The sequence below is a fragment of the Mastomys coucha genome, unplaced genomic scaffold, assembly GCF_008632895.1.
Source record: "Mastomys coucha isolate ucsf_1 unplaced genomic scaffold, UCSF_Mcou_1 pScaffold15, whole genome shotgun sequence".
NCBI lineage: Eukaryota > Metazoa > Chordata > Mammalia > Rodentia > Muridae > Mastomys > Mastomys coucha.
In genome coordinates this window covers 139,037,115-139,064,788 of record NW_022196897.1, presented here as the reverse complement: position 1 = coordinate 139,064,788, position 27,674 = coordinate 139,037,115, and the positions used below count along the sequence as shown (strand labels likewise).

The 27,674-nt window shown below is 45.9% G+C and overlaps 2 protein-coding genes across 4 annotated transcripts in view; one reads left to right on the top strand and one right to left on the bottom strand.

Annotated features, from left to right (window-relative positions):
* Pofut1 (protein O-fucosyltransferase 1) overlaps nt 1–13,775 on the bottom strand; it is a 26,860-nt gene extending 13,085 nt beyond the window's left edge. Inside the window, exons 1-4 of one of the 2 annotated variants that reach the window (XM_031372325.1) lie at nt 13,481–13,775; nt 11,454–11,575; nt 7,227–7,409; nt 6,063–6,175 (exon numbers count right to left, since the gene is read on the bottom strand). In XM_031372325.1, the coding sequence (XP_031228185.1) occupies nt 6,063–6,175; nt 7,227–7,409; nt 11,454–11,575; nt 13,481–13,766 (704 nt within the window). In that variant the 5' untranslated portion in view covers nt 13,767–13,775. The remainder of the gene's footprint in view (nt 1–6,062; nt 6,176–7,226; nt 7,410–11,453; nt 11,576–13,480) is intronic. The other variant, XM_031372326.1, reaches the window with a different exon arrangement.
* On the top strand, nt 13,683–27,674 carry Plagl2 (PLAG1 like zinc finger 2). Of its 2 annotated transcripts, none has more exons than XM_031372324.1 (3): nt 13,683–13,925; nt 19,603–19,665; nt 22,688–27,674. In XM_031372324.1, the coding sequence occupies exon 3, from the start codon at nt 22,692–22,694 to the stop codon at nt 23,916–23,918; it is 1,227 nt and encodes a 408-aa protein (XP_031228184.1). In that variant the 5' UTR covers nt 13,683–13,925; nt 19,603–19,665; nt 22,688–22,691; the 3' UTR covers nt 23,919–27,674. The 2 variants fall into 2 exon arrangements, with proteins under 2 accessions (XP_031228184.1, XP_031228183.1); XM_031372323.1 differs by lacking the exon at nt 19,603–19,665 and adding an exon at nt 19,202–19,574 and having other exon boundaries at nt 13,684–13,925.

Sequence of the window (27,674 nt, the reverse complement as noted above, 5' to 3'; positions counted from 1 at the left end):
CAAAAGCAGCAGGTGCTTCTGAGACAGCCTCACTATGTAACTCTCTCTGGCTGTCCTGGAACTTACTACGTAGACCAACTGGCTTTGAACTCACAGAGATCTACCTGCCTCTGCCTCCTGAGTGCTGGGAGCCACCATGCCCAGCTCAGCAAGGGCTCTTACCAGTCCTACTTACTGTGTTCTTGACTCCTAAATCTTACTCTCTCATTTTCCTGCCCAGTTAAGGAGCATCTCCTAATACAGAAATATGAAGCTTCTCTGAGCCACAGCCCCTAGCAACAGGTGCCATAAATATTTTTAGAATTGAATGCGAGGGATCAGGGGCCCTATAAAAACCCCAGGGCATGATGATGGCAGTGGGTAAAGGAGGAAGAAACTAATGTTACTTCATCACCTTACCATGGACCAGGCCTGAGGCTAAGCTCATTTTAGACATCACTTCAGGGGCCTCTAACAGGAAAAGGCTTTCTGACCTGATGGCTGGTGAATTACTAGGATAAATCAGGATTTATGTCCTTCCTGTTCTCTCAGAAGAGTCTGGAACTGACCCTTGATGAGCTCAGTTTTGGAATGTTTATTCCTGTGCCTTGGACCTGGGCCAGCACAAAGCTGTCCCAGTAGGACCACATCAGCTGTGACTCAACATGCAAACAAGAGGTCATGACTCCATGGCTCACTCCCCTCAGTGATGTCTGAGAACAGTAAGAGGGTCTCGGTTGCAAAGAAAACCTGACCAACACTACCAGCCAGCCTGACCAGTGAATGAAACTTTTTTCAAGGCTGGAGATCTTCTGCTCCAGTCAGCTCTGGGCTTTGCTGAATTGGAACAAGACTTCACACATGAGACTTTGAAAGGGGTTTCATATCTAAACCATAATATATTGCTGGTCATTCTCCCAGATTTTAGCCTCTGCAAACACACAGAGATCAGATGTGATTCGTAGGGTCTATAGAACTGAGTCTATGAAGCCCTGAAGGCCAACCCAGAGCTGCCATGCCAAGAGCAGGAGGGAAAGTGTCCTTTATGGCAGAGACCTTGAGAGCAGGACTCTGCCTTGTTTGTGTCTGTGTCCTCTGTACACATCTGCTGATCCTATAAATGTGTGCTGAGCCTAGAGGACCTCAGTAGCCATGGTGTGGCACTGATATACCCCTGAGGTTTGCAGAGCCCAACAGCAGTGAACAATTCATTCACTGATTCATAGTTGAATGGACTACTAGGAGGTGAGGCTTAATTGGAGAAAGTAGGACACTGAGAGAATGCCCTTAAGTGTATTGTCTTGTTCCTGGTCCCTCTCCCTAGCTCTTTCTGCTTCTATCCTGTGAGCTGACTTAATTCCAATTGCTCCCTACCTGAAATGTTGTGCTCCATTACAAGCCCGGAAGTAGCAGAATCAAGTGACAATGGGCTGAAGCCTTTGAGACCATAAGCCAAGACAAACTTTTCCTTCTTTAGGTTTGTTTTCTCAGGTATATTATCAATGACAGGAAGCACACTATATACTCAGACATCTATTCTTTATACATGAGGATAATTTCAACACAATGGTCCATATATGTCCAAGAGTAAATAAACAAACAACCTTATCTGGTGAACTGAAGTTTGTAGACTGACAACCAGCAGAGCTGGAAGGATCCTCTGAATCCATGTGGTGGGAGACAAAGCAAATAAATGGCTAATTAAATTGTGCCATTTGGCCTCCAAGGGAGTGAGATTCAAACACATGCTTTGATACCGACAAACCCAGAAGACAATGCTAAGTGAACAAGTTGGATATAAACAGGCAAGTACTACATGAGGGTTCACCCACTGCTTGAGGTCCCCAGAAAGGACAAGTTCATAGTGAAAGCAGAATCCCTTGCATCAGGGCAGGGGAAGTGGGAGTGGAAATTAGCCTTTGCTGAGCAGATCTCTAGCTGAGAAGAGGAAAAAGGTTCTGGAGATAGAGGGTTGCAATGGCTGCCTACTGTGACATACTTAATGTGACTGAGTTGTACACTTAGAGTGGTTTTCAAAAAGCTCATTGAGATGGATATGGTGTTACACACCTGAAATCCCAGCACAGTAAGGCAGAGGCAGGAAGAGCACTGGAAGTTAGTGGCCTGTCTGGTCTACATAGTAAGTTGCAGGCCAGAGTTGTCTTAAAAAACATAAAAACAAACAAACAAAACTCCATTAACATTAATACACATAACATAATGCTTGTCACTCTTTTGAACTCAAATATTTTCATGTTTGAAATTGACTTCATTAGCATGACTGTTTACAAGTTCAAGACTAGCCTGAGCAACACAGCAAGTTTAGTAAACGTGTGGGTTTGTTTGTGTGTGTGTGTGTGTGTGTGCGTGTGTGTGCGCGCATGTGCATGTGTATGAACATAAAAACGTAGGAGGGAAGTCAGGTGGAGGTGGCAGAGGCATGTGGTAGGCCAGCCTGGTCTACAGAGCCAGTTCTAGGACAGCAAATGCTACATGGAGAAACTGTGTCTAGAGAAAAAAGAAAATGCAGGACAGGCAAATATATTTACTGAAGGGCTAATGGTTCTCATTCCAGCAGTGCAATTATAAACAAATTTAATTTTACTGTTTTGTTTTTAGACAGGATCTCATGTATCCTAACTTGGCCTTAAACTTACTATGTAGCTCAGACTAACCTTGAATTCCTGGTCCTCCTGTTTTAGCATTCTGAGCCTAGGAATTACAGGTATAAACTACCATGTCCAGACATTTATTTCTTTATTTAAAAAGCAAAAAACAAGCCGCCCCCCTAAAAAAAAGAACCCTTCCAAAAACCCAAAACTATCTAGTTTGTGGTGGATATTCTAGACCACTCATTCCAAGAAATTAAATGTTAACCTGGATTTGAACTTTGTATAGAGATTCTATAAGGAAAATGGAAAATAAGAAAAATTAAAACAAAACAAAAACAACCAAACCAAACCAGTAACAACAACAAAACCCAGGCCAAAAGAACTATCGAGCTAAACACAGGATTAGTCCTATGGATTGCCAAGTACCAGTGAGCAGTGAGTACTATCCTGCTATCAGGCCAGAACATTTTGCTGTGCCTTATTATGCAGCCAATTATTACCCACCTTCTCTTTACTCTACCCCAGCCACATGTTCTGTCCCTTGCCCATACCATGCTTGTAGACCTCTGTGACATCTTACAAAAAGTCACCTTCCTTCTATTCTACCTAGGAATACTTACTTCTAGATCTTAGTACAGTTGGTACCTTCTCTTCCTTGAAGTCTGCCCTGCTACTTGCAGTCAAATATCATGTCCTATGTCCTTCAAAGCTCTTACCATCCTGCAACTGCTCTCTGTAAGTTTTCTCAGTACTTCCCCCATTGGATGCTAAGGCCATCAAAGCAGAAGCCCGACCTGCCTTACTGTATCTCTAGGATCTAGAGCAATGCTTGAGAATCAGCAACTGGTTCCTAGGCAGGCTCCTAGAGAGCTCTGCCTCCTTCAAACTCTTAATATCTTCAACTTTTCCCCAGACTGGACCATAAGGCACAATTTTAAGTTCTCACAAGATTGATATATGTACATGAATGCTCTATTTGTATGTGTGCCTGCATGACGGAAGGGAGCATCAGAAGGAAGACATAAGATCCCATTACAGATGTTGTGAGCCACCATGTCGTTGCTGGGAATTGAACTCAGGACCTCTAGACCAGAAGCCAGTGCTCTTAGCCATCTCTCCAGCCCATTACATGGTTCTTACAACATGGCAAACTCAAACAAGATGGCTGAACAATGCGTATGCTTGAGTGATACTCCCCAGCTGATGTGCTGGTGCACTAGCACTATGCAGTGTGGCTCTTTGTGATTGTTTTTTTTAAGTTTTATTTATTATTATATCTAAGTACACTGTAGCTGTCTTCAGACACACCAGAAGAGGGCATCAGATCTCATTACAGGACTTCTGGAAGAGCAGTCAGTGCTCTTAACCTCTGAGCCATCTCTCCAGCCCGCTCTTTGTGATTTACTTTCGGTGTTGCTTTTAGTGTTGATGACATCTTTTTGTCCTGTCACATTCTCAGTGGAGACAAATCTTATACACCTTAGCCAAAAGGCTAAGGAGAGCTATCGGGGACAAATCCTTATCCTGCCTACCTTCCAGTGATGCATGCTGCTTGTCACTTAGAAGTGAAGCGGAGAGCCCATCAGGTGATCAATTGGGAAGTGCTATCTGCGATCAGCAGTGAAGGAAATTAGATGCCCGACTAGTAGCCTAAGTGGCTCCTATACTAGCTAGGAGAAAAAGGCTGCATGGCAACTAAACACTACACCTTTAGCCCAGAGTGGCAGCTCTACTTTCTAGTAATCCCAGCCCTGGGGAGGCAGAGATAGGAGGATCAGAAGCTCAAGGACATTCCTGCCTACATGGTGATTTTGAGGTAAGCTTGGTCTATAGAGCAAAAATCCTGTCTTAAAAAAGGAATGATTTTTGGAGTCACACTTGTACAGCTCCGCTACTTCAAGCCTCATGATCTTGGATGAGTGATTTCCCTCTTCTCTGCTTTCACTGTTTTATGTGTACATCTTAGATGGCAATCCCATCTCAAAGACTCACTGATCCTGAGTTTAAACCTACCAAGACTTAGGAATAGTATGGCATATAGCAGGCATGAAATGTGTTAACGATCCACATGCAGATCCAAGCTGGCCTTTAACCTACCATGTATGCATAGGCTTCCTTCTGTAAAACTGAGGACTGAAGGAGTGGGTAATTCAGTGGTGGAGGGCTCACCAACATGTATCAGGTCCTGAGATTAAACCAACATTCTCAAGATGAAATTAATAATAGCTATTTCATGAAATTTATTATAGACATAATTAAAATAAAGCATGAGAATGACACCTAACTGGTAGCTTACTATGCACCATGACTTTCTATGATAGGAAACAAGTACTTTAGTGCAGTTTTCATCAAACCAATGTGGAAGCTGGATCCAAAGACCCGGAAGGGTTCCTGTCTCCCAAGAAAGAGACAAGGCTGGGTCTGAACTCCAGCAGTGTTCACTTCTATCTCTACTGCAGTCTATTGCTGGACTATAAATGTCAAGTGTCATGACCACCTTCAATTTACATGCTCCTCTAACCCCCTACCACCACCACCACTACCACCACCACCACCACCATCATCATCTCTTCTTCTTTCTTTTCCATTCTTCCTCCTCCTCCTTGATTGCCCACCCCCCTCCCAAGATAAGGGTTTCTCTGTGTAGCCCTGGCTGTCCTGTAATATTTCCTGTAGAACAGGCTGGCCTTGAACTCAGAGATCTGCCCGCCTCTGCCTCCCAATTGCTGTGATTTAAGGTGAGAACCACCATACTCGGCTTTTAATCTGACTTCTTTTGTGGTAGTGGATCCAGGACCTCATATACGCTAGGCAAGGTCTATAGCAAGCACCCTTTATTCTGACATCTAAGCCCAGGCTCTTTCCTGCCGTGCTAGAAAATCAACAACAGATTCAAGTTTATCCATCAGACTAGACTGTGGTTCTCCAAAGACCAGGGCCGGGCTGTCCTCATTTTTCATATACCTTTGGCCTCTGAAAATTGTGTCTCAGACATGACAGACGCTCCATAAATATTTCACAGCTTGTGCCTGTGTCCTGCTAACCTATTTTTAAAACAGGGCCTATGGCACACAATTAATAAAGCCTAGCTAGTAATTATGAGGGTGACATCATTTGCCAGTCTCCCGAGCACCTGAGCTGTTCTCCAGGCACTGCTTCCAGTTTCACCTTGCTAAGAGGGAGACAAAAGGGGAGCGACTCTCACACCTGGAGGAGGAAATCGACAGGCATGTGACTGAATAATGTTCTTTTTATGACATCCCTTATCAGCCCAGAAACTCTTGCTCAACCTTGGGGCAGGCAATGAGATGGAAACAGATCACATAGGATCCTAAGTTCAACAGACAGAACACAGTGCTTGCACCTTTGGTCTCTTACAAGAGGGTGGGGTAGAAGGAGAAAGGACAGGGAAGAGCTGGATGGCCCTGAGCCCCAGGCCTTCCTAAACCCAGTACTATCCCCACCAAGTACCTCTGGATCCATTGTTCTTTGTAGGAGGCGCTGAAGGAAATGCCTGTGAACAGCTCTGACTTATTGAAATTCACATGAAACTGGTCCCAGAATGGCCCAAAAGGATTTCCTTCCTGTAGAAAGAGAGTGGTAGAAAGCTTACTCAATCTGGAGACAAGGCTGAAACTGGCAGAGAGAAGAGGCAGCGGAAGATGATGGATGATATGACACCTGGTAAAGCATTCTTACAGGATGATCTCTGGGCCTGAGGAGAGGGCTCAAGCTTCTCTTTTAGCTTCCAACAGTGTTTGGAGGAAACTCTCCTAGAACTATGAGCTAAAGCAGTGGTCCTCAACCTTCCTAATGCTGCAACCCTTTAATGCAGTTCCTCATGTTGTGGTGACCTGCAACCATAAAGTTGTTTTCATTGCTACTTCATCAATTGTAATTTTGCTATTGTTATGAATTATAATGTAAATATCTATGTTTTCTGATGGTTTTGGGTGACTCCTGTGAAATAGTCATTTGACACCCAAAGACAACCCACAGGTTGAGAACCACTGAACTAGAGCTTTGAGAGGCTAATACAGCATACTACTTTACACGATGGAATTAGACTCATAGAAGGTAAGATATGTGCCCAAGGTCAGACAACTGGTAAGGGCAGTACGGGGGATACAAGCTAGGTCTTTTCTCAAACTTTTTGGCTTTTTTATCATTTGTCCCAAAAGATAATTGGGGTGTATCATATTCACAAAGTACCAGAAATGCACAAATTTCTACTAATTATCCATGTCAGCTCCTCACATCTACCTGCTGAGAAAGGAGAGAACACTCAAGTTAAGAGAGTAGACAGCAAGTAAAGTTACACCATGTCTTCTCTATCCTGTAAGGACATCGTCAGCACCTCCTTCACGCTCTGAGGAGTAAAGGCGTAAATGTGCACCCAGCTACTGGCATCACTGTTCTGCGAGCATCAGTTACTGTTTCTGACAGCACCTCGGCTCCCAGGTGCTATTACATACAGCCTACTCTCTATGAGCCAGCTAGAAACAAAGCTCAGAGAAGCACAGTATGCCAAAGGTAACACTGCTAACAGGTGCCAGAAACAGAGAAGCCCCCTTCTTCTCCACATATTGTCACCATGTACTCTCAAGGGCCTAGAGGACACAAAAGAGGATCTACCTTCATGGGACATGTCTTCTTATCAGGACTTCGCTGGGCTGCCACCTCAAAGCAGTATGCCACCCGCTTCTCAGGGGGCCAGTGGGTGGGTGCCAGATTTTCCATGAAGTCCTCCAGGCTGACAACCCGATGATAGGCTTGGAGAGGCTCCAGTTTGAAGTACTTTTGGTAGGACACGTGGCGCTAAAGGAGAAAAAGGAAGAGTCTCCATGGTATTCTTGTTTCTAGAAACAGTAAATGCTAGGACCCAGACTATGTGTTATGAGAGACCTGTAGTGGGCTTTGGATAGAGCTCAGCGGTAGAATGTCTGTCTAGCAAAGATGAGGTGTTAGGCTTCATCCCTATTACAGCAGGCACAAGCAGACACCCAAGTTGGAGCAAAGACAAACTGAGAGAAACAATCTTCCAGCTCAAAAACAAACAGCAGAATCTCTGGTGTGCAAAATGTCTGATGATCTACAAATTACTGGAACACGTGTAGAAAAATGAGCCCTCTTACATGGCTACTAGCAAAGGTGGTAGCTTTGGAGCAGCTACTTGAGGCCTGTACCCACAGGGTGACATGCTCCTCCCATGGAGGCTCAGCTGCTTTTCACAGGAGATGTGGACAGCAACGTTCAGTGGCTTAGTGGAAGCACAGGAAAGAAGCAGGGGTCATATCACACAGTCCATGAGGGTAGCTGCTTCCAGGAGAGACCAGGGTTAGCACACCTCTCATCAACTTTACCTACAATGCTTTGTTTCTTTTCCTAACAGAAAAGCATGCCTGTGCCAGAAAGGTGTGCACAGTGATGCATGCGTGTAACCCAATCATTTGGAGATAGTGGCGAAAGAGCAGGAGTTTGAGGCCACCTGGGCTTTATAAACTTCTGTCTCAGAAAATAAAAATAAGAAAAGAAAATGAAAATAGAAACGATGAAGCAGTAAGGAGAATATGTTCATGAGGACCACTTCTAGTCAGGCAGGCTCTATGTTCGTGAGGACCACTTCTAGTCAGGCAGGCTCTATGTTCGTGAGGACCACTTCTAGTTAGGCACGCTCAGGGATGATGGCTATACTCATAATCACAATATTTTATTTTTAAAAACTTCTGAGTCAGGTGTGGTGCATGCCCAAATCCTGACATTTTGGAGATAAGAGTCACAAAGATCAGGAATTCAAAGTCACTCCCACCTATACAGCAAACCTGAAGTCAGCCTGGGCTACATGAGACTGTCTCAAAACAAACAAACAAACAAACAAACAAACAAAAAACCAAACTCCACCAAAACTGGCTGGACAGTGGTGGTGCATGCCTTTAATCCCAGTACTTGGGAGAGGCAGAGGAAGGTGGATCTCTAAGTTCCAGGCCAGTTCCAGGGCTACACAGAAGAAACCCAGTCTCGAAAATAAACCAAACCAAACCAAACCAAACCAAACCAAACCAAACCAAACCAAACCCTTCCCGCCCAAAACCATACACACAAAAGCAAAACCAAACCAAACCAAACCAAACTAAAAACACAAAAAAAAAAAAACAAAATAAAAAAAAATTAATTTAAATATATTCTTAGAACACCATGGGACAATCTCTGGGAGTCCACCATACAGGTCAGGGTTTTCCAATCATAGCCTAATAGTTCAGGTGCAGTACAAAGGTACAAAACTGCAGAGGTTTAGGCACCTGTGTTTTAAGCTGGGTTCTTTACTCAGCAGGACTTCTCAAGGCCTCTGCTGTGCTGCTGCATACTCTCAAACTAAATGTTTGGGAGCAGGGGGTGGAGAACAGCATTTCTGAAACTGAACAGGAACTTTTTAAGAGGCATGGTCTCACTATATAGCCCTAGCTAGCCTGGTACTTGTCTGTAGTTCCAACTGGCCTCACAAGTGCTAGACTTAGAGGCCTTCACCACCACCCTGCAAGGTTTGCCTTTTTTTGAAGACTTCATATGCTGACAGGAGAGAATGCACTGATTAGTTAAGATTAGAAGAGGGAAGGGAATTATGGAGCTACTATAATGATCCTTGAATTTGTTCATGAATGCATTATTTATCCACTTAGGTTTATTTTAAAAATTGTTTGGCTACATTCCTATGTAGCCCAGGTTGGACTTAAGCTCAAAGCAATCTTCCTACTTCAGCCTCCCAAGTGCCAGAACTGCAGGCATAAGCCACCATACCCAGCTTATGAAGTGTGGAATTAATATGTACCTCTCACATATCTAAGTGAGGGATGAAATAGTCTAAACAGGTACAAGACACTAAAGACGGTGAAGCTGGGGCTTTGAGAGCTGAGTGTATACTCAGGAGGGCATTTAGGACGAGATCTAGGGTCCCAGCTCAGTGCCCAGGTGAATGGAGATGGGATATACTGAGGCTGGAATTCAGATGGTGTCACAGTTTTGTGTGCAAAGATACCAGGTTCAGTTCCAGCTTTCTGAATCTGAAATATCTGTGACAACTAAGCAGACTTGAGTGTGTAAGTGTGAAGCAGTGTGTGGTCAGAGAAGAGTCTGTACCAGAGCTGTGCTGGAGGTGTAATGAGAACAGTGAAAGCCATGCCAGTCAGCAGGCTTGGATCTGCCCACAGAAGTGCAAGGTGATGGTAACAAGGGCAGCTGCTAGTCACTGAGTGCTGACGTGGTGCTGGGTGCTGTGCACTCAGCCTTTTACAAGGAGCCACAGACCTAACACCAAGCAGAGGGAGGGCATGCACCAGCAGAACCGCGCGGGTGAAGAGAGGAGCCCCTAAGCAAGGCACAAAGATGTGGCCTTGCTGAGATCAGAACTGGAACAGGAATAAGCTATGTCCTGGAAACCAGGGGAGAAGGGAGTTTTAGGAAAAGGAGAGGCTCGTAGGACCAGGAGCCATTGGGTGGTCAGGTAAGACACAGCTTGAGAAATAAACCTTGATTTGGCAACTTTGAGGTCCCTGGTGACCTCAGTGAGAACAGTCACTATAGGAAAGGGAAGCTCACTTGAGATGGGCTAAGACACCCACAGGAAGCAAAGAAGTGGAGACTCACTATGACAACTGACTGAGGGGGCAAGGATACAGCAAGCCAGCCAGACAGCACTGTGAAGCTAAACAAGTCAGAGCCAAGGATCCTGGAAGCCAAGGAACTTCCTGTGTCCTGGGTTCTATACATTGAGGAGCTCAGCTGATTTTAAGAGGAAGGTGTGAGGCAGAGTCAGGGAATTTACTGTCAGTAACCTATTCAGTTCTCACCATGAGAGGTAGCCAGTCATCACAGGTTATTGTAAAGATGAGGAAACTGAGGCACAAAGAGCTAAGTAGTTTGCTATACAATTAGGAAGTGGCTAAATTATGTTGCAGTCTAGGTTTCAGCTTCTATCAATAAGCTTTTTAGGGTCAAGGGTACAGATTGGCGGTAGAACATTTCCCTAGGATTTATAAAACCTGGATCCAATCCATAGAACTACAGGAGGGGAAAGCTTCTCCAAAAAGAGGAATACATGCAAAGGAGAAATTAAATTTATGCAAAAAAAAAAAAAGGCACTGGAGTGAAATACAATATTTTGTTCACACTAAGTATAATTTTGCTAACTACTTACTTTTAAAATCAATCCATTAAATATTACTTTCCTACATCCAGGTCTCTGGGGACACAGTGAACAAATGGAACACAGGACTACTGGAAGACACAAAGAATAAGCTAGTATTAGAGGCCACACATCATGCCCAGGGAGCCACTTGATGAGTGGAGGCAGCACAGCAGCCACACTGTTAACCGGGTCGGTGGCCTCCGCTATACTGTTAACTAGCCCATGCCTCAGTCTTTCTTTTAAGTTGATAAAAGCACTTGTCACCTACTATTGACCAACAGGATATCTACAAGGCAGGGTGAACTGGGACTGGAAATGGAGGCTTTAGTTTCAAGACAGAGTCTCTTAAAGTAGAAAGCCTTGGGGTTCAATTCAAGATCTACTACCCACAGGCTGTGCAATCTTTGGCAAGTTACCTCAACTCTCTAAACCTTGGTTTCCTTGAGGATTAGCTGTAGGAAAGAGGAGCTAACCCTCATTTAGTGTTCAGACAATGCTAGTACATGACAGGTGTTTGGTGAAAAAAAAAATAGCTAGTTATTGCTATTTCAAGGAAGACAATTTTAGGTAGAGAAGAGGACAAGCCCAGAGTGGAGGAAAAACCCAGAGGCCTTGGAGTCAAGCAAGTCAGCAAGCATGGGGAAGAGTGGACAGGGGCCAAGGTCAGCAGGTGTACTCACATTGGTGAAAGGAGGCTTGTGATGTTGGTATTCAATCCACGGAGGTACAGCCAAGGTGCGGTTCAGCAGCTTTGCAAATGCCAGGGAGCCCAAGAAGTGATCAGCCTGGTTCCCAAAGCGCCCTGGAAATGGTACATTGTGGGTAGAGCGGCCTAACAGCATGGTGTATAAAGGGCTCAGCAAAGATGTGTATCCAAGACTGGGGAAGGCCAAGTAACACAGTAAGCTAGGAACACTGGCACAGAAGAGAAGTTCAGACTTGCAGGTTTGACAATTGAACCCTGTAGGTCCTGGTCCTTCCAGAGTCCATGCAGTTTCTCTAACATGCTCTACAATCCCCTTCTACCTGCCATCTTGGCCAGAAGTGACCTTTGACCTGTCTCCATTCACTTGTACATGCAGGAGGTGACCCCAATGCTTCATTTGCTAAGACACTTTAAACAACTCCTATCCATTTCTCTTGCTCACAGCACGGGTTTGAGCTACTTTTTTTTTTTTTGAGACAAGGTCTGTGTATTCCTGGAACTTGTTCTGTAGACCAGTCAGTCATTGAACTTGTAACAATCTTCCTGCATGCTACCTCTACCTCCTACCTGCTAGAATTATGGCTGTGAATCAGCTTATGTACTTATGAGCTGGGGATTTAACCTGGGATCTCAGACATGCTGGGTAAATGCTTTACCACCGAGCTATAACCATGACTTTAGTTATTTACATGTCTGTTTTCATTTTCCGGCTTTTTGCACTGGCTGTCTATTGAGATTGTGAATGCTTCAAATACAAAGGTCTATCTGGTTTTTTGTTTGCTCTGTTTTGTTTTGCCAGAGACTCACTATGTAGCCCTGGCTACTCTGGAATTCTCTATGTATGATCAGGCTGGCCTTAAACTCACAGAAATTCACCTGCCTCTGGATTCTAGTGTTGAGACTGAAGTTGTATGCATCCACATTTGTCTATCATCAATATGGCATCCATTCATCCATTCCACAAATACTGCAAGACCGCAGTGTGCCAGGTACTGTGCTAGATGTTACAAAATAAAATCAGAAGGATAAGATTTCTGCCCTCAAGGCATTCTGTTCTAATTCAGGTTAGGAGACATGAAAACAAATTTATTGTGGAAGATTTTGATGATTACAAGGAAAAAAATAAAAAGGTTTGGTGACAGGGAGACTAAGGAAATGACGAGTAGAGGCCAATGGAGATCTCTTTGGTGACACTTAGGTTGAGATTTCAAGGATGAGAAAAAGTTAGCAGAAATTAGAGGAAGGTGTTCCGAGAAGAATAGCTCATAGACCTTTATGTTTGTGAGAAACAAAAAGCAGGTTACTGTGGTGTAGCCAGAGGGCCATGGGAGAAGGGGTGTGGAGAAGACCAGAGTAGAGCCAAATCTTGCAAGGTCAGGCCATCAGATGATGGCCATGGTCAAGTATGCAAGCTACTGAACGATTGAGAGAAGGGATGGATTATATAATGATGACCCACTACTGCATTTAAATTGCATCCTTCGGCTGGTTCTTAGGAGTCCTTTGTTATCTTTTATTATCCCAGTTTTAATCATCTTGTTCAAATTCTGCACACACTTAAAAAAACTTTTTATTGTTTGTTTTCCTAAAATGAAGGATCTATAAAGGTTCGTATGAGATTTGTTTTATTCACCACCAGCACAGAGAACAGCGCCTGGGACAAAAAAAAAAAGAAAAAAAAAGTGCCATATAAATTATTTGCTGAATGAATGCAAGAATTGCCAAGAGACAGTGCGGGCAAGTCTTGTCCTACAAACTCCATTTACTGATCTGAGTCTGATTAGACCTCGAGTGAGTCACTTAACTTCTCCCATCTGTCGAATGGTAAGTTGAACACCAATGGGTCCTCTGTACCCAGGCAAGTAGGGCAGGGAAGAGCACGCCCTGCCCTTCTCCCGAGCTCTCTCCTGAACCTGAGAAGTCTCCGGGCGCCTCAGAGAAGTGGCTCCGCCTCCTCCGCCTCAGTTTCTCTGTTTAAGCGGAGGGTTTGGGAGGCCTTACCCATGCAGGGACAGTAGAGCAGGTAACCGGCCAGGTCCCAGGAGCCCGCTGACCGCCCGCGGAGCGGCAGCGGCAGCAACAGCAGAAGCAGGAAAGACGCCCGCAGCAGCAGGTGTGGCAGTGCCCACGCGGCGGCGCCCATGTCGACGGCCGAGCCCCAGAGCGCCACGGCCGGGAGGCGGGGAGGGGGAAGAAGAGGCGCGAGTGGCCGCCCCGCTCCCAGCGCTCCCCGCGCGCCGCCCGCGCGCCGGCTGGGCCTCTCTAGCCCGCGGGCGGGCGGGACCATAGAGAGCCCGCGGCACCGCCCCCTCCACGACCCGAGCGCCCGCTCGCGCGGCTCCCACAATGCACCGCACAATGGCCCGACCGCCGCCACTACCGGGGCCTGAGCGGGCCTGGCGGAGCCCGAGCGCGGCCCGGCCCGCAGCGCGGGGTCCCGAGCGCAGTGAGTGCCGGCGAGGGTCCTGGGGGATGGTGGGGAGCGGGGCGGGAGGCCGTCGCGCTGCGCCCACACGCCCGGCTCTCGGAGTGGCGGTGCCCCTCTCTTCGGGCCGCCCAGCGCGGTCGCCCACACCCCTGACTAGGGGCCCCCTCTGCGTTAGCCGGGCCCCCGATAGGCCCCGTAGTGACGAAAACGTTCCCCGGACCTCAGACCTGTGCCCAGGGGACCGGAACAAGCCTTTCGGGCTCCCTCCATTCCTAGACCTGGAAACTCAGCCTGAGGGTCCCCTAGTCTGGACCCCCCAGAGTCCCTGGAGACCCAGATAACACGCAGCTAAGCTTCCTTGGGATCGCGGTCTGGGGGGCATAGATAAGCTGCACCTGCTCCCACCCTCGGACACGCCTACCCCGACCCACATAACCTTCCTTTTCCTGCTCCAAATAGTCCGCTCTAAGCTCTTTCGTTTTCCAGACTTTCATAAACCTGCTTTCAGGCTTTTCTGCAGTACCTCGGACTGAAGAAGCCCAAATAAAGCCCTAGCTGAAGTTTCCTTCCCAGTGATCTTACTGTGGAAACTTTAGGCATTTGCCTTCGGGTGGGTCCCATTTCTACACCCTTTTGAAATTAAGAGAACTCATTGTGGAGCCCTCTTTCGACCTTTAGAATCTCCCTACCTCTTTCCCATGGTGGTCTCTTAGAGACCCAAATAACGTGCTCATAATTCTTTACCGTGCATGCTTGCTTTTCCCATCCGAGAGCCTATTAGACTTTTTAGACTTACTATTGAATTCCCGTCTCTCCTCTCCACTCTCCACTTCCACCTTCCAATCGTGGGGAGAATTTAACATTTCACACCACAAAATAGGGTGGTCTATCCGCTGCCCTAAGGGCCAGAATGTTTTCCTACAACTTGAGCCCCATGCTTCAGTCCAGCTTTGGACAGGTCGCGGTGGGGTGGGGGGCCGGTGCGGGGACTGGCAGTGTTCCTGGCTGCTGTTGGGAGACTCCTGGCTTGTGTGTTTTTCCACCTGTCAGCCTGGGGCTGTGATAAGTCTGGGCTTGGGTTTCTAACCTTCTCCTTTTGGGCGAAAGGCTGCTAAGTTGGGGAGAGGTGGTAGGTGAAAATGAGGCTGGAGTGAGTTGCAGCCATTTGCTCAAGGCCTCCCCAGGGGTGGGAGGCAGCGGGAATCTGAGGAAATAGGGAATCAAAGGGACTCCAAAGAGGCCCATCTACACTGACAGAAGAACTACCAGCCCGAGAGTAAATCCTACCCCTGTTAATCCTGTTTGATGTTTCTTGGAATGATGCAAGTCATTGAGACTCTCAGGCCTCCCTGTAATTTAATTCTCCCACCATTCCGGAGTGTTGTGTGTGCTCTAGCCTTGGGAAGTGGGCAGCTCTTCCCATTCCTCCTTTCCTTCTTGCTGTTTTCCAGCCAACCAATATGCCTTTGGATTTGTTTCTGATGCCCAGGTCAAGGCCTGTTTTGTTTTCTTTTCCCCTTTAATTCTATTTATAATTTCCCAGTTGCTATTTTAAGCTCTTTTGAGGATAGATTCCACCTCCAAGAACCTTTCTGGGTGTGTTTCCTCCTAGGCAGGTGTTGAATTGAGTTCTTCAGATCCCCAAGTAGCTCTTGGGCAGGAGGGATAAAAGCTATTTTAGGGTAGTCACTGAAGTGGAGCTGTTAATCCTCTGTGGGTCTCTTTAGTTAAGAACACTCAGAGGTTAACCCTTTCTTTGCTGCAGAGTAAGCCATCTATCTTAACAGTATTTGATGAGAGAGTTGGGAAAACTGGACTGTAGCAGCAGAAGGTGTGAACATGCAATTCAGTACAAAGACCAAGATAATAGCTTTCTTTTGCTGGGTACTTAGAGTAGGCCAAACCCATTGCTGAGCTTTTTGCATACCTGACTAAAATAATCCTTACAACCAGACTGTGAGGTAAGTATTTTTAGCTTTACAGATGAGGAAACAGGCTAATAATGGAGAAAGAACGCAGTTTCTATAGAGATGATGTAACACCATAAAAACTATAGTTTCATCAGAGGGCAGCCTACATCACAGCACTACAGACGACAGACAGGAGCTTCCAAAGGCTATACGATGTATTGAGCAAGCACTTTTATTTTGGGTATGAAGCTATAATAGAAGAGGGTGTAGTAAAGTGGTGATCCTGGCAAAAGAAAACTCTGGCCCAGGAGGTAAAGGGCTTGTGTTTGTACTGAGGGTTAGCAGTGAGGGAAAAGAGGAAGGCTGAGTTCTAAGATGTTGGGAAGGGAAGGAAACTCACTTTGAGGCATGAGAAGTAACACTAAGAGGGAGAAAGAAGTTATACTTAGCACTGTGAAGGGGACAGCAGAGATGTGGCCCTCATGGATTCTTTGTGTTCACATTTTATGTCACTCTCAACGGTACCTTCTTACTCCGCCCTCTAGAAAACATTTACAAGTTAAGAGAATGAATCTCATTTACAAATTGAGAAGAGTGGGGTTCAGAGAAATGAAGAAACCTGCTTGTGGTTTCACAGCCAGAGTGGTGACTCTTCTGATAGCAAGTCCAAGGTTCTTTCCGTGCTGCCTCCCCCTTCAGATCAGATGCCAGAAGACTCTTGGGCTGAAAATACACTGAGTTATACCAGTACCTGGGAGGGATTGTGTTTGTTTTATGGAAACAGGTTCTGTCAGCTTCTCCATAGCTACGGTTAGAGTGTAAGACCAGAAGAACAGCTTTGAAAGAGAAGCAAAATTCTTTCACAGTTTTGACAAGAAGTCTGAAGGAATAGGTCTGATTGTATGAGTCAAATCCAGGAGGTTTTCTGGATCAAAGAAGTATGCAGACAAAGGACACAAAGTGAGACTAGATCCCCGAAATGTTCCTAGGCAACACCAGCAACTGTGGCTGCTCAGCAGCCTGCTGGCCACTGACTGTAGGTAAGGGTGTGCTATGCTTTTCCAGAGGCCAGCAGTAGGATGAAGGTGGTGGCTCTTTTCTTTTAAAGCCATAGCCTTATTAATGCTGATCAAGAGCACATGGTATCCACCTTCCTCCTCTGGTTCTATCTGCATCCTCATGACCTCTTCTTAGCCACTAGCCGCCTGTTTCCTAGAAGCCCATTACTCACTCTTTCAGTAGCAGCATGCTAAACTGCTGTGTCTTGTTTGTGCATGTTCAACAGAACAGATGAGGTGGACGTGTGGGAGGTGGGGATGTACCATTCTCTTTCTGAGTTTGTGCGGAATTTCCAGAGTTAGGCTCCCCTGTCACATCAGCCAGAGTTATGTGACTTGATTTTCTTTAGCTGCCATTCCCAACTTCCAGAGGCTGAGATATGTTATTCAGATATGAAATTGGAGCAGAATTTGGCTTTTTGAAGGTAGGAGAAATTCTCTCTAAACTTGACGTGCATACTCAGAACTCAGTCTACCCTGTTCTGAGGTATATAGTAATCGCTGTTATTATAAACAGGTAATTCCACCCTTGCATAGGATGGAGGAATTTGAACAATGAAAGCCAGCCATCAGAGGCTTTTGAGGTGTATAGGGCAGCCATATACCAGCATAACTAAAAGGGTCAAGTGAGCCTAGTTTTCAGTGATTTCTTGCCCTTGTGTGGATCTTTCTAGGCAAATCCCCATTTGTGATGGGGAAATGTTTGTCATATTACATTGCAATGTTTCTTCAACAAAAGGAATGGTTCCTGAACAGGATGTAGTTCATGTTATGATGAGCAAAGCTCTCTGGGGCATGAACCCGCTGATACTATCATCTCGTTCATGGCCAGTCTGTTGGATGAATGGTCTCTGTGAGCAGCAGGTGCTAATTAGCTGAGCAAGCATTCCATGGCCTTCAGCTAGTTTGTGCAGTTGAAGCTCTCCCCAGATTCTTGTAACCAATTCCCAGATATACCATCATTGCTCTCTTCACATGAAAAAGCCTCATATCTGAGTATGAGTTATTGTCAGGAAAGAGTAGTGTCACTGTTGCTGTCTTCCTCTCCTTACCATACCGCTTTTGCCAACAAGAGGAAGGGTCAGATTTCAAGTTTTGGCTCCTTTCTCTGGAGGATGATGAACCCAGTTTAAACTAGAACTTCTAGTATATTATTATTTATTATATTATTCTATTCTATTATATTATTCTAGGTATATAAGTTAAACCCCTGAGAATCAAAGATTTATTTATTTATTATATGTATGTACACTGTAGCTGTCTTCAGACACCCAGAAGAGGGCGTCAGATCTCACTACAGATGGTTGTGAGCCACCCTGTGGTTGCTGGGATTTGAACTCAGGACCTTCGGAAGAGCAGTCAGTGCTCTTAACCACTGAGCCATCTCTCCAGCCCCTTAACTCAAGTTTGTATGAGTAGTTTACTCATCTAAAAGAAAGTTGAGATTCCTTCTCTAGATGTTAAGTTATAGAAGTGAAATAAATGCAGTACAATCCCTTAGAGAATAATCATCAGATGGAAGAGACTTAAATTCAAATCCAAGAATCAGTTTTCTAGTAGAAAAAGTGCCTGTGTGTCCTCAGAGTCTGTAGGATGACCACTCAGCACTTTGAGTTTTTGTGGTACAAAACAAAACAAGCCACTGTGCCTTTAGTAAAGCTGGGCCTGGAGAACAAAGAAAGGATCCAGAAAAGTGGTAGAGGTCAGGGTGGGACCAGCACTAGTTTAGGGAAAATTCTGGGAGGCCTCTGTCACTTCCCCAGAAAGAACCTCCCGATGTCAGTGTTCTGCTAAGAAACATATGTAGGACAGGGCCTGGCTCTTAGGTCTGAGTTTCCTATTGAAGGGCTCTTACTCTCTGTTGCATTTTGGATATGTTATTGTTCCTTTAGCACCTCTGGTGAAGAGAATAGTAGAAAGAAGATAAAGGGACGATGGTAAGGAGGAGGAAGAAAGTTTACCTGAGTTTTGTGGAAAGGATATGAAAGTGAAGAGAAAGTGTAGTGTTTTTGAGCTTTAGTTCTCAGATTACCTTGTCTCTTCTAGCCTAGAGTTACTAGTAATAACACCCGCTGAGCCCTGGTAAGTACCAAGCACCTGGCAGCTTTATTGCCTGGCTGCACTGACCTCCAGATATCATTACTTTTAGAAGTAGTGTTTGTTTTGTAAGTAAGGAAGCAGGTCAGGGAAGCAAGTTCTTGTTGGAAAGTCACACCACTTCTAAGTGGGAGGAGAGGGCTGGGTGTAGGCTTGGGAGCTGTCTGGTAGCAGAGCCTGTGTTCTCTTGGTACAGGGCTTCCTAACACCAGGTGCTCTGATGTTTCAGGTGAAGAGACTGTTTTCTGAAGGCTTCGTTGGAGGCTGTGACCGAGCAGAGAGCCCATGTGAACTGATGGGGAGGCTTTCTGAATAACATGGCCTTTTGCCATTAGCCTTGCCATGACCACATTTTTCACCAGCGTCCCTCCCTGGATTCAAGATGCAAAGCAGGAGGAGGAAGTGGGCTGGAAACTAGTTCCCAGGCCTCGGGGCCGGGAGGCAGAGAGTCAAGTGAAGTGCCAATGTGAAATCTCGGGGACACCATTCTCAAATGGGGAGAAGCTAAGGCCTCACAGCCTTCCCCATCCGGAGCAGAGACCATATAGCTGTCCTCAGCTGCACTGTGGCAAGGCTTTTGCCTCCAAGTACAAGCTGTATAGGTAGGTGACACTCCCATTCCTCTTTCAGTCCCCAGGTTCCCCAGAGCTCACAACCAGAGACTCCACTGAGAGTGAACGGTAAAGTTGTCCTGTAAGTATACTATGAACTCTAACCATTTGAAGTCACTCACTAAATAATAATAGTGTTTAGCTGGATATGGAGGCTCATGCCTGTAATCCTACACAAGGCTGAGGCAGAAGAATCACATGAATTTAAAGCTAGCTTGGGTTACAGACTGAGACTTTGTTTAAAAACAAAACCAAAAACACCCAGGGCCTAATGTGGGTAGGGGTGCTTGCTGCCAAGCCTGACAATCTGAGGTCAGTCCCTGGGATCTACATGGTGGGAAGGAGAGAACGAACTTCTGCAAGTTGCTGTCTGGCCTTAAACACATGTATGTACACACAAGTGTAATAAAATTTTTTTTAAACAGCAAGCCAACAAAAATAGTATTTGTTTGTTTTGAAACAGAAGTTCCTTGTGTGACCCAAGTTAGCCTAGAATTCTAAAAGCTCCTGCCTCATTCTCTCAAATAATGGTGATGTTTTTATCGAGACACTAGAATCTGATGAGTATAGTATAAAGCAGCTACAAACAAATTAGACTGAACATTTTTCAGTATAGCTTTCTCCATTCCTGTCAGTCAGATTATCAGAATCTTCTATTAGCCAGAAGTTAGAAAGAAAAGGAGATCCTCTGGTCCAGTCTGTTCATTTTAAAGGCGGGGCTCTCCTGCCTTAGCCAGGATCACAGAGTTTATTGGTCCTGCAGTGCTACTTCTGTTGACTCAGCCTGCTAATCAGATGATTGCTTCTGTCTCTGTAGAGTCCCTGCTGTTCTGTGGGGCAGCTTCTTTCCTGAAATTTGTAAGCCCAAGAACCCTTACTTAAAGTGAAAGAGAATGTGAAAGCTCTTGTTAAGGCAGATAAGAGCAGCTTTGCTAGGGAAAAGACCTGATCTCTTGCCTTCCCTGTACAGGAACCCACTTGCCCTGATCAAATGAGGTAGACTAACCTGGTGCATCTAGCCATTCATCTCTCTATTACTTATTAATCTCCTGCTATGTACCAGGCACAGTGCTCATTACTAGGGACAGAATAGTGAGCAAGAAGGATGGGGGTGCTATTGTTTGTTTTTACACACAGGTAAAAACTTTGAGTATATTTCTCAATGGTGGAGACAGACAGTAAGCATGTAACTAAAATGAGATAACCACTGAAAGAGCCCTACTTCCTCATCTGGAAAGCAGTTGATAGGAAAGAACCAAGATAGGCGTTGGGTTATATAGAGGCCAGGATTGCCCTCGGGACAGTTGTGTGGACTTAGGAATGTGTTGATTCTGTGTGCTTCCTAGTCTTAGGGGACCCTGGTCAGGGACATCCTCTTGGACTTTCTTAGTGTGGTAGTCTGAATACCAGTGGTAAGCTGCCAGAAAATTCCTGGTCCAAGAGGCAAGAGCTCTGACAGAATTTACTTGTGATCTTTGTTGAGTTTCTGAACCTAATTTGGGCCTTATTTTTTTTTTTTTTAACCTGCAAAATGAAACCAGATGGAATCCTTTAGCACCACCTTTCACAGGATGCCACCCTGTTGGCATGTCACAGGAGGTTGATAATAAATAACACTCATAAACATGAATACACACATAACACAAGGTGATTCTGGGCTATGATGTACTGTCTCAAGAGGGTACGTCAGTGTCTAAATACAGCCTCTGCCACTGACTGACTGATGGGTAGGGCTACCTGATGCTTCCTTCCTGCCCTTAACTAGAGAACAAGGTTTATAACAACTCACCAACAGCTTGGGGAGTAGTGGGCCTTAGGGTCTTGAGTTGATTCTGAACATATATGGAGCTATGAAGCCAGTCCCTGGGTTCTTAGCTGTTTTCCCAACCAAACAGGAGCCTTCGCTGAGGGGCAGGAGGAACTAAGCAGTTGGAATCATACAAGTGGGCCTGCAGTGGAAGATGCATTGTCCTCATACCCAGCACTGCTGTTCCTCTTCCAAAGGTGGATTCATTTCTTGTGAATCCTGTAGACATTTTAATGTGTAGTCTCCTTTTGGTTTTCAAAGGGGATTGTATTACATGCACTGTTGAACTTCCTTTTTGACTTGCCCTTGTATATCTTGGGAACTTGTTCCAGATCAGGAAGTTTACATACATTTTGTATTTCACTTTTCCCTTTATTGTATCATTTAAAAAAAATTAAATGTAAACTTTTGAAGAGGAAATCATGCACATGACTCAGAATTCAAAAGGTATTAAAAGGCTTATAATGAAAAATTTCCATCAAGTCCATTAATAAACTGTCCAGTTCTCTCCCACCCCGTCACGTTTCCAGTGATGTCAGGTTCTTATAGTTTTTTGTTTGTTTGTTTTTTGTTTTTCGAGACAGGGTTTCTCTGTGTAGCCCTGGCTGTCCTGGAACTCACTCTGTAAACCAGGCTGGCCTCGAACTCAGAAATCCGCCTGCCTCTGCCTCCCAAGTGCTGGGATGTCGGGTTCTTATTTGTAAGCACACAAAAGCAAACCTTTTTATGTAGAGAATACCATTCTTTGTATACTATTCCTTTTTCCTCTTTATGTCTCTAAGAAGCCTATCTTTGAAGGTGCATATAAAGCACCTTTTAAATACTGGAGTCATATTTCAGACTTAGCAATTATGTAACCAGTTCCTACTAGTAAATTTAGATGGTTCATAATTTTTTGCTACTAAGACCAGTGCTGCTATGGGGCAGTGATGGTGCACACCTTTAATCCCAGCACTTGGGAGGCAGAAACAGGTGGATTTCTGAGTTCAAGTCCAGCCTGGTCTACAGAGTGAGTTCCAGGACAGCCAGAGCTACACAGAGAAACCCTGTCTTGAAAAAAACAAAAAAAAAAAACAAAAGAGAGAGAGAGACACACACACCAGTGCTGCCAAGAATAACAGTCCATATATGATTTTAAAGGGATATTGGTAGAATATTGTTAATACGGTATTCTGTTGCTTTGCTTTATTGAAGATTTTATATGTAGTTTCCTGTTAATAGACATCTGGTTGTCTAGCTAGCCCTTTTGAACTTCCCCTCTTTCAGCTTTCTCTCCATCTTACATCCCTACTCACAGGCACATGGCCACCCACTCGGCCCAGAAACCCCACCAGTGCATGTACTGTGACAAGATGTTTCACCGAAAGGACCATCTGCGGAACCACTTGCAGACCCATGACCCCAACAAAGAGGCCCTCCACTGCTCTGAGTGTGGTAAGAATTATAATACAAAGCTGGGATACCGTCGTCACCTGGCCATGCATGCTGCCAGCAGTGGTGATCTCAGCTGCAAGGTGTGCCTGCAGACCTTTGAGAGTACCCAGGCCCTATTGGAGCACCTGAAGGCTCACTCACGCCGGGTAGCAGGAGGTGCTAAGGAGAAGAAGCACCCCTGTGACCACTGTGACCGGCGGTTTTATACTCGGAAGGATGTTCGACGGCACCTAGTGGTGCACACAGGTCGTAAGGACTTCCTGTGTCAGTACTGTGCCCAGAGGTTTGGCCGCAAGGATCACCTGACACGCCATGTCAAGAAGAGCCACTCACAGGAACTGCTCAAGATCAAGACAGAGCCAGTGGATATGTTAGGCTTACTCAGCTGCAGCTCTACAGTCAGTGTAAAGGAAGAGCTGAGCCCTGTGCTTTGCATGGCTTCTCGGGACGTGATGGGGGCTAAGGCCTTTCCTGGCATGTTGCCCATGGGTATGTATGGTGCCCACATCCCTACCATGCCCAGTGCGGGCATGCCACACTCCCTGGTGCACAACACACTGCCCATGGGTATGAGTTACCCTCTGGAATCTTCTCCTATCTCCTCCTCAGCTCAGCTCCCTCCAAAATACCAGCTTGGATCTACCTCATACTTGCCCGACAAACTGCCCAAAGTGGAGGTGGATAGTTTTCTGGCAGAGCTTCCTGGAAGCCTGTCTCTCTCATCGGCTGAACCTCAGCCCGCCTCACCTCAGCCGGCGGCAGCTGCAGCCCTCCTAGATGAAGCACTGCTCACCAAGAGTCCCGCCAACCTCTCTGAGGCCCTCTGCGCTGCTAATGTGGACTTCTCCCATTTACTGGGCTTTCTTCCGCTCAACCTACCCCCATGTAACCCACCAGGGGCCACAGGAGGCCTAGTTATGGGCTACTCCCAAGCTGAGGCACAGCCTTTGCTCACCACTTTGCAGGCTCAGCCTCAGGATTCCGCTGGAGCTGGGGGACCCCTGAACTTCGGGCCTCTGCACTCCTTGCCTCCTGTCTTCACCTCTGGCCTGAGTACCACCACCCTGCCTCGTTTCCACCAAGCATTCCAGTAGCCCCCATGAAGGTCCCCCAACTCAGTCTTTTGCTTCTGCCAGGGAGCCTAAGTCCCCACCCCGTCCACCTCCCCCATGAAGGCAGCTGAGCTTTCAGAGCTGGGTTCAAAAAGAAAATTCTAGTGTCTATATGGAGCACTTGGTTTGGGGGTTCAGGCTCCAGGATCAATCTAGAGGGATCCTTGAACCCAGCCCCATGAACAATCTATCATAGGACTTTCAGGTATTTTTACTTTTATTTTTTGATCTGAACTGGGAGCTATATTTAGCCCTCTGCCTCTCCAAAGCATCAGAACCACCGTCATTCTGGAGAAGGGGAAGCCTCTCAGAGACAGAGGGCTTCACCTTACATGACCTCAAGAGAAATGGCCTAAGAAGCCCGCCTCCTGGTCCTGTCTGCAGACCCTCCAGCAGCTGGCTGTTGAGTCCCTGCTGGGGAAGGTCTCTTGACTATCACCTGCTTCCAGCTACCAGGCAAGAAAGAGGGCCTCTATTCTCAGCCATCCCACCCCACGCTACCCACAGCTCCACTTCAGTCAGTGTTGTCCAGCAACGGTACCGTTTACACATTCACCTCCGACACACCATTTCACCTCCCTCACCACACTGTTAGCCTTAGAGTGATTGCAGTGAACACTGTTTACACACCGTGAATCCATTCCCACCAGTCCATTTCAGTTGCCACCAGCCTGAACCACTCGGTACCTGGTGTTAACTGGAGCCCTGTTTACAAGGCGGAGTCGGGTCTTGCTGACTTCTCTTCACTTGAGGTCACATTTTTCCCCTGTGGGGAAATAAACTGACTTTGGACTGCTTCAGTTTCTGCTATCTTCCATGACTGCTTCTATTCCTGCCTTCCAAGGCAGTGTCTACAGGAGATAGGCAAGAAGATTGGAGCAGCTTTCTCACAGGTCTGCAATTTGGATTTTCTCCAAGTACATCATGACACCCTCGTCCTCCTGAACTGGAGAGGGGAAGAAATGAAAGGCATCCCATACCCACCATTTCCTCGGTCCCTAACCCCGCCCTGGACATCATGAGCTGTTATTCGTCTTGGAAGGAGGGGTTCTGGGCTTTGGGCTGGGTAGCAGAGGAGAGGGATGAGCCCTTCGTTTGTTTCCCTTCTGCTTGTCCTTTTCCAGGACATAATAGAACTGTTGGAAGAAGAGTTTCTAGAAAGTTAGGATTGGGCAGATAGTTGAGTCCTAATCTATCAAATCATTGTTGCCTCTCATACCAAAATGTTCTTATCCACTGTCCCTTTCCCCTCTCTGCTTTGCAGTCCCCGTGGACTCTGGGCATAGTGTATTGTCGTCTTTGCTCTCCATTGAGGACCTTCCACCCATCATGGTCCCCTCAGTTGCCCCTAGTATCTAGCAATGTGTCTTGCAAGAAATGACTAGTTCTTCTGCTGACTTGGAGCTCGCTGCCATAGACAGCACAGCCCTTGCCCAGAAGCAGCTGAACAATTCCTAACCCATTTCATCTCGGTTCTGTATGGGTTTTTCCCATGCATGGAAGGGAGGCAGCTCAGGGACCACCATTGTGGAACCTTTTGAGACACCTCTCTGATTCAGAAACACACTTCTACCTCTTTACTGTTAACTCCTACAGATGTAGCCAGCAACCTGGGCACTTGTGTTAGTGGTGCCTTTTGCTGGCTTCTCCACTAGGGTTTCAGGACAGACTACCTAGGAACTGCCTCAATCTCCCACCAGTTCTTCCCTGCCCCTCCCTTCTGTCTAGATTCACTTCAGTTTATTGTTGGGAACTGTGCAGGTCCAAGACCTGGACTCCTGCTTCAGCCCAGGCCAGTACTCCTTGTTTGAGGTGAAAGCCTTCAGTTTAGCTCCCTGGCCCTTGTATGGAAGCAATGTGGAGTGAATGAGCATATTTTGATTTAAGCAAGGTAGCTTGGAATACCTTTTTAAAGAAACAACTGGATATAAATATGTCTGACAGAATTAGAATCAGACTATGTGATTTGCTTCTAAAGATTAGTTTCAATGAGTCCCAGGGACTAATTAAGGTTTATTTTTAAAAGCGTCTACCTTGGTACGCAACCATCTCCTGCATGCTATGCATGTTGTTGGGACTCGTATTACAGGAAATGGCATTGAGAATCCAAGTGGGACTCACTGCTGCCATTCTCCTTGTGTTTGGTCTTCACTAGACCCCGGGCCCTTCTCTACCCTTCTACCACCTCCCTATAGCCTCAGTTTCAGAAGCCAGTAGCCTCCAGCCACGGAATACAGTGTTGTGGGCTGTTTGAGAAGACCTGTCCTGAGCTTATCCTTCCCTTGGTGCTCACAGGACAGCAGAGCACCTATTGTAGAGCTTGTAATGGGGCCTTGTTCCCGCCTCTAATCTTTCCTCTAATCTTATGTATCCTTCCTGGTTTTCCACTTTTCTCAGTATCTTCTTCACTCTAAGGACTTTTCCTGTCACTGTGAACTTTGCTGGTTATCTGCCTTCAATTTTTGGACCACAAACCACCCTGCAGCTTCTTAAACCTTTCCCCAACCTACCACCCAAAAGAGCCTTTTGGCCAGTTGTTAAAAGGACAGGAATAATTTTATTCTGTACTTGGTGCCCAAACTCATTTAAGTACCCCTTATGCTATGAGGCCAAGAGAGCCAGAGGGGCATATGCCCAGGACAGGAGCCATGGCATGTGGCACAGACCAATCAGGGACCAGAAAAGAATCATGTCCCTTTCCTTGCCATGTCCTTGAGCCTGTCAGCAACGAACTGACTGCAAGGGGACAGCACCTCTCAGCCTGCACAGCAGCTTGTCAGAGTTGAGGACTGTCCTGGGGCCAGAGACTAACATGCCCAGGTGTTGGCTCAGAGGATCCTAGCACCATCTTAAACAGGTGGGAGGCAGGGAAGGGTGCACCAGCGTGTCTTTCCCCGACTTTACATGGTGTTTTGTTAATGCAAATCCGGGAAGCAGGTGTGATTGCTTTTTGCTCGTAGATATTGTCCTAAGTTGAAATCCCCGAAACTTCCCTTAGTAGCCTTTAAGATTCCCCTTCCCTTTTTGGTAGCTGTTTTCTCTACCCCTTCTCCACAATTAAAAAAACAAAAAACAGAAAAACAACAAAAAAAAAAAGGTTGTATTATACAGGATCAATATTTTGCTTTTTAACAAGGATATTTATGTAATAAACTTTGCCTTAGGTAGGTGTTGGCCAGGAAGGTCCAGATTTCTCTGTGACCTCACCCTGGCCTCTCCTGGAGCTCTGAACCTGCTGTGGAAGGAAGTGGCTGTGACTTTAACCACTGGAGAGTGGGGTCTGTGGTGTGGAGAGGGTGTTCACTGTGTAATCTTGGGCTGTGTGGAGTTGCTCCTGTCACCTTGCTTCAGATGTTACTTGGCATCCTCCACCAGTTCTCCATGCGCACCTCTGCATGTCTGGCACTAGAACCCCTGAACACTACTTCACACATCTCTCACTCCCAGTTGGTTGAAGCTCTAGAGCCACTCTTTCTTAATGCCAGATTATTTAAAGAAAGAAAAATACAAGACAAAAACCTTCTAGCACTTTGTAAACACAGTGAATAACCTCTTGGAGTATTTTTGGCTTTATATAAAACAAGGTTTTTAATTGTAAAATATAAGTGCCATTAGAAAATGCACAGGGCATATCTTTGTTAAAGTAGATTTTTTCAATGTTTTACAGAATTAATTTTCAAAAAAAAAGTTTTTATAATGAAGTTGTTTATTAAAAACTTCTGAATGATGTGCTTTGCA